The 12,069-nt window shown below is 35.3% G+C and overlaps 1 protein-coding gene across 4 annotated transcripts in view; it reads right to left on the bottom strand.

The window, feature by feature from the left end:
* The window catches only part of ZC3H13 (zinc finger CCCH-type containing 13), a 47,018-nt gene that overhangs the window by 24,426 nt on the left and 10,523 nt on the right, over positions 1 to 12,069 (bottom strand). For 3 of the 4 annotated variants that reach the window (XM_066313297.1, XM_066313298.1, XM_066313300.1), the window contains exons 4-7: positions 10,291 to 10,402; positions 3,994 to 4,102; positions 1,641 to 1,780; positions 764 to 924 (exon numbers count right to left, since the gene is read on the bottom strand). In XM_066313297.1, coding sequence (XP_066169394.1) covers positions 764 to 924; positions 1,641 to 1,780; positions 3,994 to 4,102; positions 10,291 to 10,402 — 522 coding nt within the window. The remainder of the gene's footprint in view (positions 1 to 763; positions 925 to 1,640; positions 1,781 to 3,993; positions 4,103 to 10,290; positions 10,403 to 12,069) is intronic. The other variant, XM_066313301.1, reaches the window with a different exon arrangement.

Genomic DNA, 12,069 nt, shown 5'->3' with positions numbered 1-12,069 from the left:
AGCATAGCAGCACATGTTATAGCACATTCCTGTGGTAGAAACATCATTCTTCCCCTATTTTAAAGGAGATTTTAACAAGTTGATTAAATAGAGGATTTTAGCAAACACAGATGTGTCTGGTTACACTGCTGCAGTAATTACTGTCCCATCTAAAAGCTGCAAACAACAACTCACAATGTCTTGTGGCCAGCAAGAACTTCAGAAACAGGTTTTGGAGATTGACTTTGGTGGCACAGCACCTAGTTAAAATCCTGTGACATTTACATATTTTATCCTTAATTCTTCCCAGCAGCCCCACATCTCTCACTTATTATCCTCTGAATTCTGAGAAATTCTCTGCCTTGAAAGTCCCACATTATATCTTGAACAATAATATGCAATACCAACAAAATGTGCAGCTGGTCAAATTTTAAACACTTCAGCTTAGAGAGGCTGCTTCACAGGCCACAGCAATTCAAACAGAAGTGTTTTCCACTTTTCAATGGTTTATATTTTCTCATAACCTCACAAAGATTCTGGAGATTCAAAGAGAAAAGATCTGCTTGTAAACCATGAAAAAATAATCAACTGACAACTACATCCATATAAAAATTTTCTGCCTAAGATGATTCACAATGCACAATTTCAAGATCTTCTCCTAAATTTATATAATCAAGGGCACTGAAGGGAAGAAAAATGGAAAATATTATTTATGAAAACTCCGGTAATAAATATAAGTGTGGTTCTGTTTTCACTCTCTTGCAAGATGAATCTACACACTGACCTCTGCTGCTCCAAAAGTGGTGAAGAGACAGTAGATACTTTCTTGTCTTTCTTACTAGCTGAAGATGATGATTTGGGACTGGATCTTCGTTTTGGAGATTTGCTAGACTTGCGTGGTGATGGCGATGGTGATAATTTTGATCTAACCACCTCTGGAGAAATCTTGAGAGAGAGAATATAATTAAGCAATAAGATACTGATGCCCAAAAGTGTAACTGTATGCCAATATGTGTGTCAAATATGTTAATTCAGCAAGTGAGATAGAATGAGAACCATCTACATCTCTACTTCAACCTCATCACACTGTTTGCAAAGAACACCATAAAGGAAAAACACATAAAATGAAGACAACAAATAGAGTGTAGAGAAGGTGATACATTCTGCAACATGTTACAAAAACTGTAACTTAAAGTTTAGCATCAGTATGCTCACAACTAACACTCACATTTGTCTGAAAAAGACATCCTTAGAGAATTTTTCCTTAATCTTCCCCAAAATTTTACATTTTCTAACACCTACAGCTTTGTCTCTGCTACTGTACGCTGTTACTACAAGGCAAGCTGGAAAATGAGATTGAAAAGTGCTTTGTGTTTTCTTTTACACATCTTCTCTGTTACAGATCTTACTAGTTACAGTTTTCACAAAATTGCATAAAATCCTTCTCATTTAAAGGAGGAAACTTGGTTACTGTGCTGGATGACTGATCAGATGCTTACTTCTAATACTCAAGTCACACACTAATTATATAGGTGTTAGTTATTTATTATGAAACACAATAGTGCATTTGTAGCCCAAAAAAACTAAGTCTTCTGGGAAACTATGAGAAGGCTATGAAATGGCTGATGACTTGTCTTATTTCACATTTATGTAATACAAACCTCTTTTTTAATTACTATTTCCTCTCGTTTCTCCATGTTTTCCTGTTCCAATTTCATGAGTTCTCTCTGAATCTTTTGGCGCTTCATTTCCAAAGACAGCTCATGATCATAATCATAATTAACATCTCCATTATCAGAGTCTTTATTTGAAGAAAAAAGAAAGTAAATAGATTAGTAGACAATTTCTTCTAAAAACATAACAATAACATTTACCATACTAGATGCCAACTATAAATATTTCCATGACTTTTAAGCACTGCATGAGTGGACCAAGGAATGAATGCCAAATTTCTTCTCCAATTATGTGTGCAAACCTGAAGTAATTCCAGTTAGTTCCATACAACCTGAAGTTCAATTCTTAAACTTCATTAAAAAGAACACCTTAACTTCTTTCATGGACATTCATCTGAGGTAAGAAGGGAAACACAGTAAACCACTTATTTATATTTAAATAACAAAAAAAAAAAAAATTAAAACTGTGTGTCTTCACAAGGAATAATAGTATGTAGAGCACTGCCTAACTGGAGAACTCACATGAAACAAATTTGTGTAGAGATGCATAATACTAGAGGGGTTTATTTAGTACAGTGTCTTACAAATCAATTGATACACAATCACATGTAAACATTTATTTTAAAATAAGACAGGAGTTCTGTATGAACCCTTTCATTGAATAAACATACACTTCAAGAGTTTACATCTGGTTTTACAACATTATCAGTTTGGTTTTCACATTAGAAAAAGTGCTATTTTTCTCATTTTTTCACAAAATCATGGACAGTTAATATCTTAAGCTTCCAACCTGGCAACTGAAATCTTACTGAAAATTGAATTTATGCACTCTGTTTATATTTATTTTGTTGATGGCTATTTAAGTCTAATACTCAAAAAGCATTTTGGGAAAATATCTGTCAGAGAAAAGATGACTTCATTAAAAAGTCATTAGCTTTCACTACCTTCCTACATAAAGGAACTATATAAAAGGTTTTGCAATAACTAAACTCAGTCTACAAATTGCCTTCATGTGGCATGAACGCATGGGAAGAGTTCAGAGAAAGGTGCAGTTCCTAAGTGTATGTTTTTTTCCCCAGTCTATCCATCTACTTATATAGCACGCAGTAGAAATTACAGACAGTAGTTCTCCTTCATCCATATACTGATAATAGACACTATTTGGAAAAAAAAGCTGAATTCTCAAGATTAAAGTCTCAGTGTCTATGACTTTGGACATTCATACCATACGTTTATACAGACCTTGTGGTTTCTATGTTCCAAACTTTTTTGAGTTAGGTTTTACTTTCATGTATACATGCCATAGATCATTTTTTCTTGAAAGTGTGTAAAAAGAAATCTACAAATGAGTGAATATATACAATGGCTACTTTTCCATTCCACAATACATTCCATGTACTGTACTTAATACACAGCAAAATGAGACCTGCAACACTTTTAGCACACGGTATTAAAAAGCTCCCTAGTTACTGACATTTCCAACTGCTCCATCCTACAACCTGTAGTGAACTTCACTGCAAATATGTTCATCAGATCTGAATTCCATCAGACGGATCAGAATTGCCATTTTTTTCTTCCAATGTTGTAACTACTTCTGAGACACAGACACTTAAAAAATCACAGAAACACCACAGTTAAGTAGAAGCTCCTGTAACATCACTATCAAGTGAACTAGGACTCCAACAAAAGTGAAACTTAGGAGAGAAGAAAATTGCCCACAGCAACAACGAAACCATCTAAAACCTCAAAACGCAAAAACTCCCAACCACCAACTTCAACAAGTGACTACAGAAGGTAATGCAAGACACTTAGCACTCTTCAAGTATGTTTAGAACATAAATATTTCATCAATGTTCACTTCAACTGTTGCTATACTCATTCTAATGGAGACCTTGCTAATGACAGTTTACATCATTACAAGTTATGCAACAAAAACGGCTGACTTTTGAATTCAAAGGAGTTACACGTTCTCCTCACACTGACAAGTTCCAAAATTACTTCAGATGCAATTTGGATTCATCTACTGACCTTAATGTGAAAGATTCACCATGGAGTAGACTATACCTAAATTCCTTGCTGCCTGAGTAGCCAAAGAGGGGAAGAAAAAAAAAAAAAAAAAAAAAAAAAAAAAGCCTGCGTTGTTAAAGCTAGTTGATATAACCACTGTAGCAGTCTGACTCACGTAACTTGTTCATTCTCCTCAAAAAAAAAATTAATGGCTACTGCATGAAAGTATTCTGCCTAGAAACCAGATCTTGAAGCACTCCACTTGACACACAGCCCAGAAACCTCAGTTCTTTGAGGTGTCAGGGGACTTCTCAGTTGAATACCTTATACGTACCTTCTCTATTTGTTTCCCAATCCCCATTTTCCTCTTCGCTTTCTGGTGTTCGCTCCTTTGTAATTTTGATATCCTCCTTTTCTCTATGTCTTCCTCGTGAAGACTCTTTCTATAAAGGGAAAAGTGCCACATTAGAGTAAACAACTTTATTTTAAAAGAAGCCTGAAGAAGCAGGTGTATTTTACATAGCATTTTGGCTGGGTTTTTTTCACAGTACAAAAAGCATTTTTCCTTTAGTCTGTTGAACAAATACCTTTCTAAACAAGTAGAGACTCCACAGGCTACATGTTCTAATGCAAATTCATATAATCAGGATGTAAATAGCAGATGAGGAGAAGAGAAGGCTTAAAGGCAGGGCAAGAGTCAAGCACACATCAGAGAATAAAGTTTAAAATAGGCACTGAAAGAAGAGATTAAGTTCTAAAGACCAGAAGTTCAATGATCATTTAAAGAGTATAATTTTAACAGCTTGAGAAAGAATTCTCAGCTGTAAATAAGAATATTTATATGCAAAGCAGATGAGCCTCAGAAGTAGGACCACTTAATTCTTCAGAGGATAAAGAATGTGGAGGGGGAGGAGATAATAAAATAAATAAACCCAGAGACCCTTTGCTGGCAGAAGAGGAAAAAATTCTAGAACAACACAATCGAATCAAGTTCCAATGATAGCTTTGTGTTTGACTGTCACTGTCTCCAAGACAAGTCTAACTAACAAGTAGTACCCATTTCCCATTTGGCAGATGGTCCTGTAAACACCTAAGAAAGCCAGACACCATCCTTACAAGAAAAAAGATAATTTCAAGTCAACTGATGCTGTGCTGCTCTTGGGCCCCTGCTAAATTCCAGCATAAAGCTACATAATTGTACCTCTGTATCTGCTGAAGCAACATTCTCTAAATGATCTACCTGGGCTCAAGTGGAATACAGGACAAAATTTCTTCACTACTAGCAAAAGAAGAAAATTCAAGCTTAGAAGTATCTCAGGTTAATGTGTTAAATAGGAAACTAGAAAAGCAAAGTCTGTCCCCTGTTGCTCTCACTTCACATAGCACCATCTCTTTTGTTTTTCTGGGGATTCTTTCATGTTGGTATGTGGGAGAAACACCAAGAAAAGGAGATGCCTGAGAATTTCACTAGCAATTCCTTATTGGGATTTACATCTTGATTTAATTTAAAACCTTAGCATCACCTTAGAAACACATAAGGGAAACAACATAAAATTGCAGTCACTCAAAAATGAGTAAAATTCACTACTCCTTTTTATTCAGTAACAATGTTAAAAACTTATCTCTAGTTTAATGATGTAAATCTCTAAAATGATGCAGAAGGTCATAACTTACTGAGTCGTGTTGATTGCTGACATCAACTGCAGACAAGCCCATATCCATTAAGCCATTGTCTCAGCATGCACTAAAGGCATTCAGACTAAGGATGAGAATTCTACTATGCCCCAAAGCAAATTACTTTTAAAGAAGATTACCCCGATGAGATCAAAAAATCTCTAAGTGTAACAAGCCTTCCCTGCAACCATTGTTTTCTTTTGTAAGACTGTTCTCATTTTTCTATTCCACCCTCCATAACAGCCACATCTGTTATACTGAACTGTGTATTTCTGCTATATTTTTCAACTAAGTCCTACAACACAAACTAACAAAACCATAATTTCTCAAATAGAAATACTAAATTCTACTAATTCAACACCACATCTTACTAGCAAATAAATATGAACACTAAGACAACCTCTCTATGCCAATTTAAAAAAACGTCTCAAAGACAATTCATCAAATAACTTGTCATCAAAGAACATGCAGCAAGTCAATGCTTCAAATTCAATTTAATAACCCAGGTTAAAAATACTACACAACCTGTATGTATCATGCCTACCTCCTCAAACTTACAAGCCAATACAAGCATCTCGAAAGAGCTTGTATTTTCTCCTTTCAGTGGAACGATTCAGTAGTGGCACAATCATATTTCTACAGAAGAACTGAAGACAAAAATAGCTATCAAACTGAAATTCTGAATATAGGGGAAGCAGAGTATCTTAGACTAATGTTTAGTTGTCAAGAAAAAACGTTTTGACAACACTGCATCTTGAACAACAAGTATCAGTTTAAAAATCGAGTATATTTTTTCCTGGGGCATGCAAATCAAGAATTTAAATTATGATGGTTTAGAACATATACCTAATTTTTCTCAGTGAAAAATCTTCAACATATTCCTTTTGTTTTACTTGTTACACTTGTTTGTTACATTTGATTCCCTCATACTATGGGAATTAAATATTTCCTTCATATCCTTACAGACCTTTTTTGTCCCTCCCTTAACACACCAAGAGTAAAGTAAGGCAAGTTCCTAAAGGCCAGTAGCACGTCTTTCACTTGTACTTGAAAATGCTGTATATCCATTCAGTCACTCTTATTAACTGTTTCTCTGCAGACTGTGAAAAAATGCCATTTACTAGATGAAAAACAATACACTTTTGTAATTAAGTATTTATTTATTAAAAAAAATTGTAGCTTGTCCTAAGAGGAAACAACGATTTAGTAGACTTTGTCTACACTGTTTTCAGGTATATGCTCACAGATAGACATAGCAGCTATTGGATAGATGCTTACAGTTTCATTTTGATGTTCAGGAGAGACGCCATATAAGAAAGGGAAAAATGGATGGCATTATGGCTGACTTCTGTGATACTTTATTTAACTTAACATCTATTTAAGTTGAAGTTCCTTGTCCCATGTGATCAGCACTCTACAGCACAAGACTTGATGTCTACCTGAATAAATTTTCCACTACTACCAGAAAAGCCTGGCCAAGCACAAAAGGAAAGGACTCATCCAATCTGTGAAACACGCTTCTAGCCAAGAAGTGTTATTTTGCCAACACTGATGGAAAGAATAGAAGACTCATACAACCTACAATTCTTGCATTGCGGAAATCTTGGTTTCAACCTTTTCAGGTTGCACACGTACATGCAGCAGCAAAATAAACCATTCCAAAGCACAGATTCCTTTAAACCTACAGTAAGCTACATGTATTACAGCTACAACCTTCTAGGCAAGCACAGTACTACTTTGCTCTAGGTATAGTATCTTTATAGCGTAAACTACTACCAAGCTATAGAAACACAAGAAAACGAATCTGAAGTTCCCCTGACATTAGGAGGTATTTGTTCCCATTTCAGAGATGGAAGACAATGCTGAGTCCTATTTCCAGTGGAAATAGTTAAAAGCTACAGTAACAAAACCCACAGACACGAAACAAGCAACACACATTCCTTACAAAAACCTTCCTAAATGTACATTAAGTCCTCCCGCTGTTTCTCCCAAATCACACATACTTTTCAGGTTAAGAATTTAGATAAGACTTCATATACACCAATGTAACTGTCTTCTCATAATATGGTGAGAAGCTTAAAAAAAATTTCTAATTGAATAAAGTAACAGCAGGAACCTCATCTAATTATTTGTATATTAATTCATACACTAACATACAGTGCTGAAGTAATTCTAAACACAAATCCAAGAAACACAAAATCAATTGAGTTCAATGGAGGTGTCCACATAACACAGCATATTGTCTATGCAAATAATAGTAGAAAGCATGAAGAAATAAAAAGGGATATAAACTGCCCATATAGGAAGTTTCTTCCTGAATACATACAGATTGTACTTGTTATGTCTCCAAATAACACAAAATCTCTTCTGAAAAGATTTTGTATTAGTCATACTATCTTAGCTTCTCGTGGAACCTATTCAGCTTTGTGTGTCTATCTTCTGGAAACCAGAATTGTTATATATAATGTAAATAGCATTTCCCCTTGTCATTTTCAAATTTGCCACTCTTTCTACTGGGATAAAGTATGAATATGACGCATCTAATTTATATTTTTCTCAAACATACATTATATGCATTCGTCCCATGTCCTTTCTTCTCTCCAGTTTATTTCTCACCCCTTTGCCCACTTCAAGAAGACCTTCACGGTATTTTCTTGCATACAGGTGGTGACAACCAAAAAGCATTTCAAATAAAACTGGACCATGAATTTCTAATGCATGTTACCGATCATTTTCTATTTTATTTCTATATACTCAAATGTTTGCTTCTACAACTGTGACTTCACCCTGAACACATGGTTTCATTGAGCTGTCCACAATAACTTATTTTTCTACTGCGTGCTTTCAGTTACTTTAAAAAAATCATTCATTTTTTGTTTTAAATGCTTTCTTCAATTGTGCGTTACCTTGCCCTTGCCAACACCAAGTTTCATCTGCCATTGTAATGCCAAAAACTATCTTTCCCAACCACCGTGGCATTCCTCAGACTTCAGTAATCTCAAGTACTCTTTTCAAACCCTCTGCAACATTTGACATTTGGGATGTCCAACATTTTTTCTACTTTCTTTGAAGTTACAGTTCTTTAAATTAATTATGATGATATTCTGTGCTATTCAACTTCAAATTAATCTAAAATTTTCCCCTTAGCTGGCTTCTAAACCTAAAATATACCTGCTATTCTTTGACTATCTATACATATGCCTCAAAAGCCTTGTTTCAAAACAGGTTTGACCTATGTCAGGCAGTTCTCTCTTAACCACTACCCTCCATCAAAGTTTCAGTCTAGTAGTCTGGTGAAGTAAAGATTTCATCTGCAGGAACGCTTCTGATCGGGTTTTATTTTTTTATTTTTAAACTTCTTACGGAACAAGCTACCCTCATTATTTCCAAGTTTTTTTATCAAACTCTGCTATTACCCCAAAAGCTTTAATAAAATATGGAAACATCACATATTAGATCTCCACCATAACAGCAGCTCTACCGATGGAGCAAGATTTTTCTTAGCAGTTCAGTCACTTGAGTCTTCTGTCCTTTTAGATATCCTGGTTCTTTGCAAAGCAACTCTTGACGACTGTCCCTCTTCATCTACTTGTTCCAGAATATTTTCTTTGATATCCTGTGTTTTGAGAGTTGCCTCCATGGAATTAAAAGTTCAGCTGTTTCCTCTATCTTCCATTTTATGAGATTGAAGCAGAGCATTTTTTACTCTGCCATGCACTCAATCTATAAATAATTCTTTGATACTTTAACACTAATTCTCCAATTCCTTTAGATTCTTGCTTCCAGTTCACTTTCACTTGGGTTTTAGTTGTTTAAGAGTATTTTATTATTACATTAAGAGAACACTATAAAAAGCAAGGTTAACTAACCAAAAGTAAGAATTACATCAAAATTAGAGTTGCACCAGGACAGAAGTTACAGCAAATGTTTAATGACGGTTGGAAAAAAAATTTTCCCACCAACCATGTACTCAATAACTGAACAGTTTATTCAAACTATTAGAAAATAAAAGAAACACATTTCAGTAAAAAGATTGAGTTTACACAAATTTACAGCAACTGAAAACATGATTGGAAGGTAAGCCATTCTGTTAAATTTAATGATAGCAGCTGCTGCTGATTTATTTACAGCTGACATTAAAAAATCATTTTACACAGCAAGTAGGAACAGACCAAGAGGAAATGATAGAACATTGTTAATACCTGCAGAAGCAAACCTGATTTTTTACAAATAAAACCTAAAAAAAATTACTCATATGGAGATGGTCTTAAACATGGTGCAGGAACACAGTGGTGCTATTGCGACAAGTACAGGGTCACACTATGAACTCTATCCCTACTTGTTCGTAACATCAGAAACAGGTAACACAATTTAAAAAAATTAAATTTTGGTATTTGAGGGCCACAGGGTTGCAGAAAGATGTTTACAAAATAAGAACAGTAATTATTTTTTTGCGAAATCCATTAAGCTAGCAGTTGGGGTTGCCTGATGAGTATGTGAGGAGGGAGGCAAAATGAACCAGCACAATAGTAACTGCATGGTTTCATCAAAAGCAAATTTGGGGTGACCAACTGAAGTCAGGATGCACGTATACAAGGGATATGAGTAAGTGTTGGGGGAAAATAGTGGACAACTGAAACAATGGTTAATATACTTCCTTGGTAATAATTGAAGAGTCTTAGCTGTTATTAAATACCTGTTTATCAGTATTTATAACACATTTTAAGTCTGTAGGATTTATAAAATCTTTGGGAACCAGAAGACCAGAAAGCACTATAAAATTGCAAAACAGTACAATTGTTAAGGCACGTCATAACAAAAAATGCGATATGCTATGTACAAAATTATCAGTTCCTTAAAACATTTTCAATGTTACAAGTCACAGTAGTAAGGTTTCTAGGACACACTGCCCAATTGCTACTGAGGGATTCTGGAGCTCTGCAAACTCCACTCTTACCCTAACAGGGGAGGATGATTCCTCTGTACTTCGTTTCTGTGGCTCTGCTTCAACATCTTGACGTTTGTTCTTCATTCTTTCCCGAAGATCTCCAGTGGGTCTTTCTGGTGACCTGCATTATACAGAAACATTATATAACTAGTTCTACGGGACTCTTTTTAAAGGATTATCTTTTATTAGTATATATCCAGAAAAATCTAAACCTCCCACCCAGAAGCAAGGTGGATGAGTAAGAAAATATTCCCTTCTAAAGGGCTTAAGCATTACAAAAACCCCAATCCTTTCAAAAAGTCAAGGAAGATTTGACTCTAAGAAGAAAAATTACTTGTATGTTTATAGGCATGACTAAGTTAATACTCTAGATCAGCTTCAAGTGATCCCATCCAGAATAAGTAACTTTTTCCTGACCATCATGCAAATGTTTTCACAATCATGCCTACCAAAATTATTCTCCATAATTTAAACTGCAACAATTTTTATATATATTACATAAATATAAGCATCTCTCTCTACACATTACATATATATATTTAAAACCACAATTAATGCAGAATTGAACTACTATAGACTGGCAATGACAGCCACAGAGAAGCACAACTCTGAATGTGGATGAAGTCTGCAAGCAGAGATAACATAACATAAGCATCATCTTCCCATGGTCTAGGTGAGGCTGCCACACAGGATAACACTGCTGCAAGACCATGAACCAGAAAGTAACTCTTGGAGGCCTCTTCCATTTTCCATCTTGCAGAAATATAATTATTTCATTATTTAAGTACAAAATACTGAATGAACTTTACTAGTCATGCACCTTTATTATATAGTTTCTGTAAAAGATATTGCAGTGACGTGGAATGGGGGGAGGAGCATCCTACACTACTGTAATTTTGTCACCTCTTAGTATGGATTCATGAGTTCATTCACCCCTTACGAGTTAAAAGAGAACAACCATTGCATTGGTGAGGCACTGGCACAGGGTGCCCAGAAAAGCTGCGGATGTCCCATCCCCGGCAGTGTTACAGGCTAGGCTGGATGAGGCTTTGAGCAATCTCGTGCAGTGGAAGGTGTCCCTGCCCATGGCAGAGGGGGTGGAACCAGATGATCTTTAAGGTGCCTTCTAACCCAAACCATTCTGTGATTCTATGATTCAAACAAATTCCTAAGCTAAGGGAATGTAGGTGCTGTTTCAGATGATCTTTTTGTTCAAGAAAACAAATATTCTCTTCATATGCATTTGGCTCGATACTGAGTTTAGTATTTCTGTGACGGCTGGTAGCTGAAAGTACAGACTCTTCTGTGAAACGGTTGTACACAAGTATTACATCTGTGCCTACCAGCTGACACTAAAGAATCATAAAGAGATACTAATGCTTTTGATTAGAAAACTTATACATAATATATGAATAACGAAATTTGCTTTTTGTTTCAGACTGAATCAGTTTCCATTGAGAAATTAATTTCTCCCACTCTTCCTGTCACATTATACATAAAGGGTAAACTGTCTTTCACAGTCAATACATACAAAAATTAATTTAATACTATTTCATTTTCAATCTGCTCATATTTGAAAAAGCATTTTTTTCCATCTCCTCCTCTGCACTGTTTCCTGTATTTAATTCTTTAAAATGCATCATAGGGTTAAATGTATGAGAACCTACAAGAGACAAAGACCAGTGACTGCTCTCATTTTTCAAAGCATTTAAGTCTCCGTGAAATTGTAAGTACAGGTCAATCTAGATCAGAGGAAATGTACAGAAGAGTAGAGCTCTGCTTTTTTCA

This window comes from Sylvia atricapilla, chromosome 2 (assembly GCF_009819655.1).
Source record: "Sylvia atricapilla isolate bSylAtr1 chromosome 2, bSylAtr1.pri, whole genome shotgun sequence".
In the NCBI taxonomy this organism is placed as follows: Eukaryota; Metazoa; Chordata; class Aves; order Passeriformes; family Sylviidae; genus Sylvia; species Sylvia atricapilla.
This window is presented reverse-complemented; position numbering and strand designations above follow the sequence as displayed.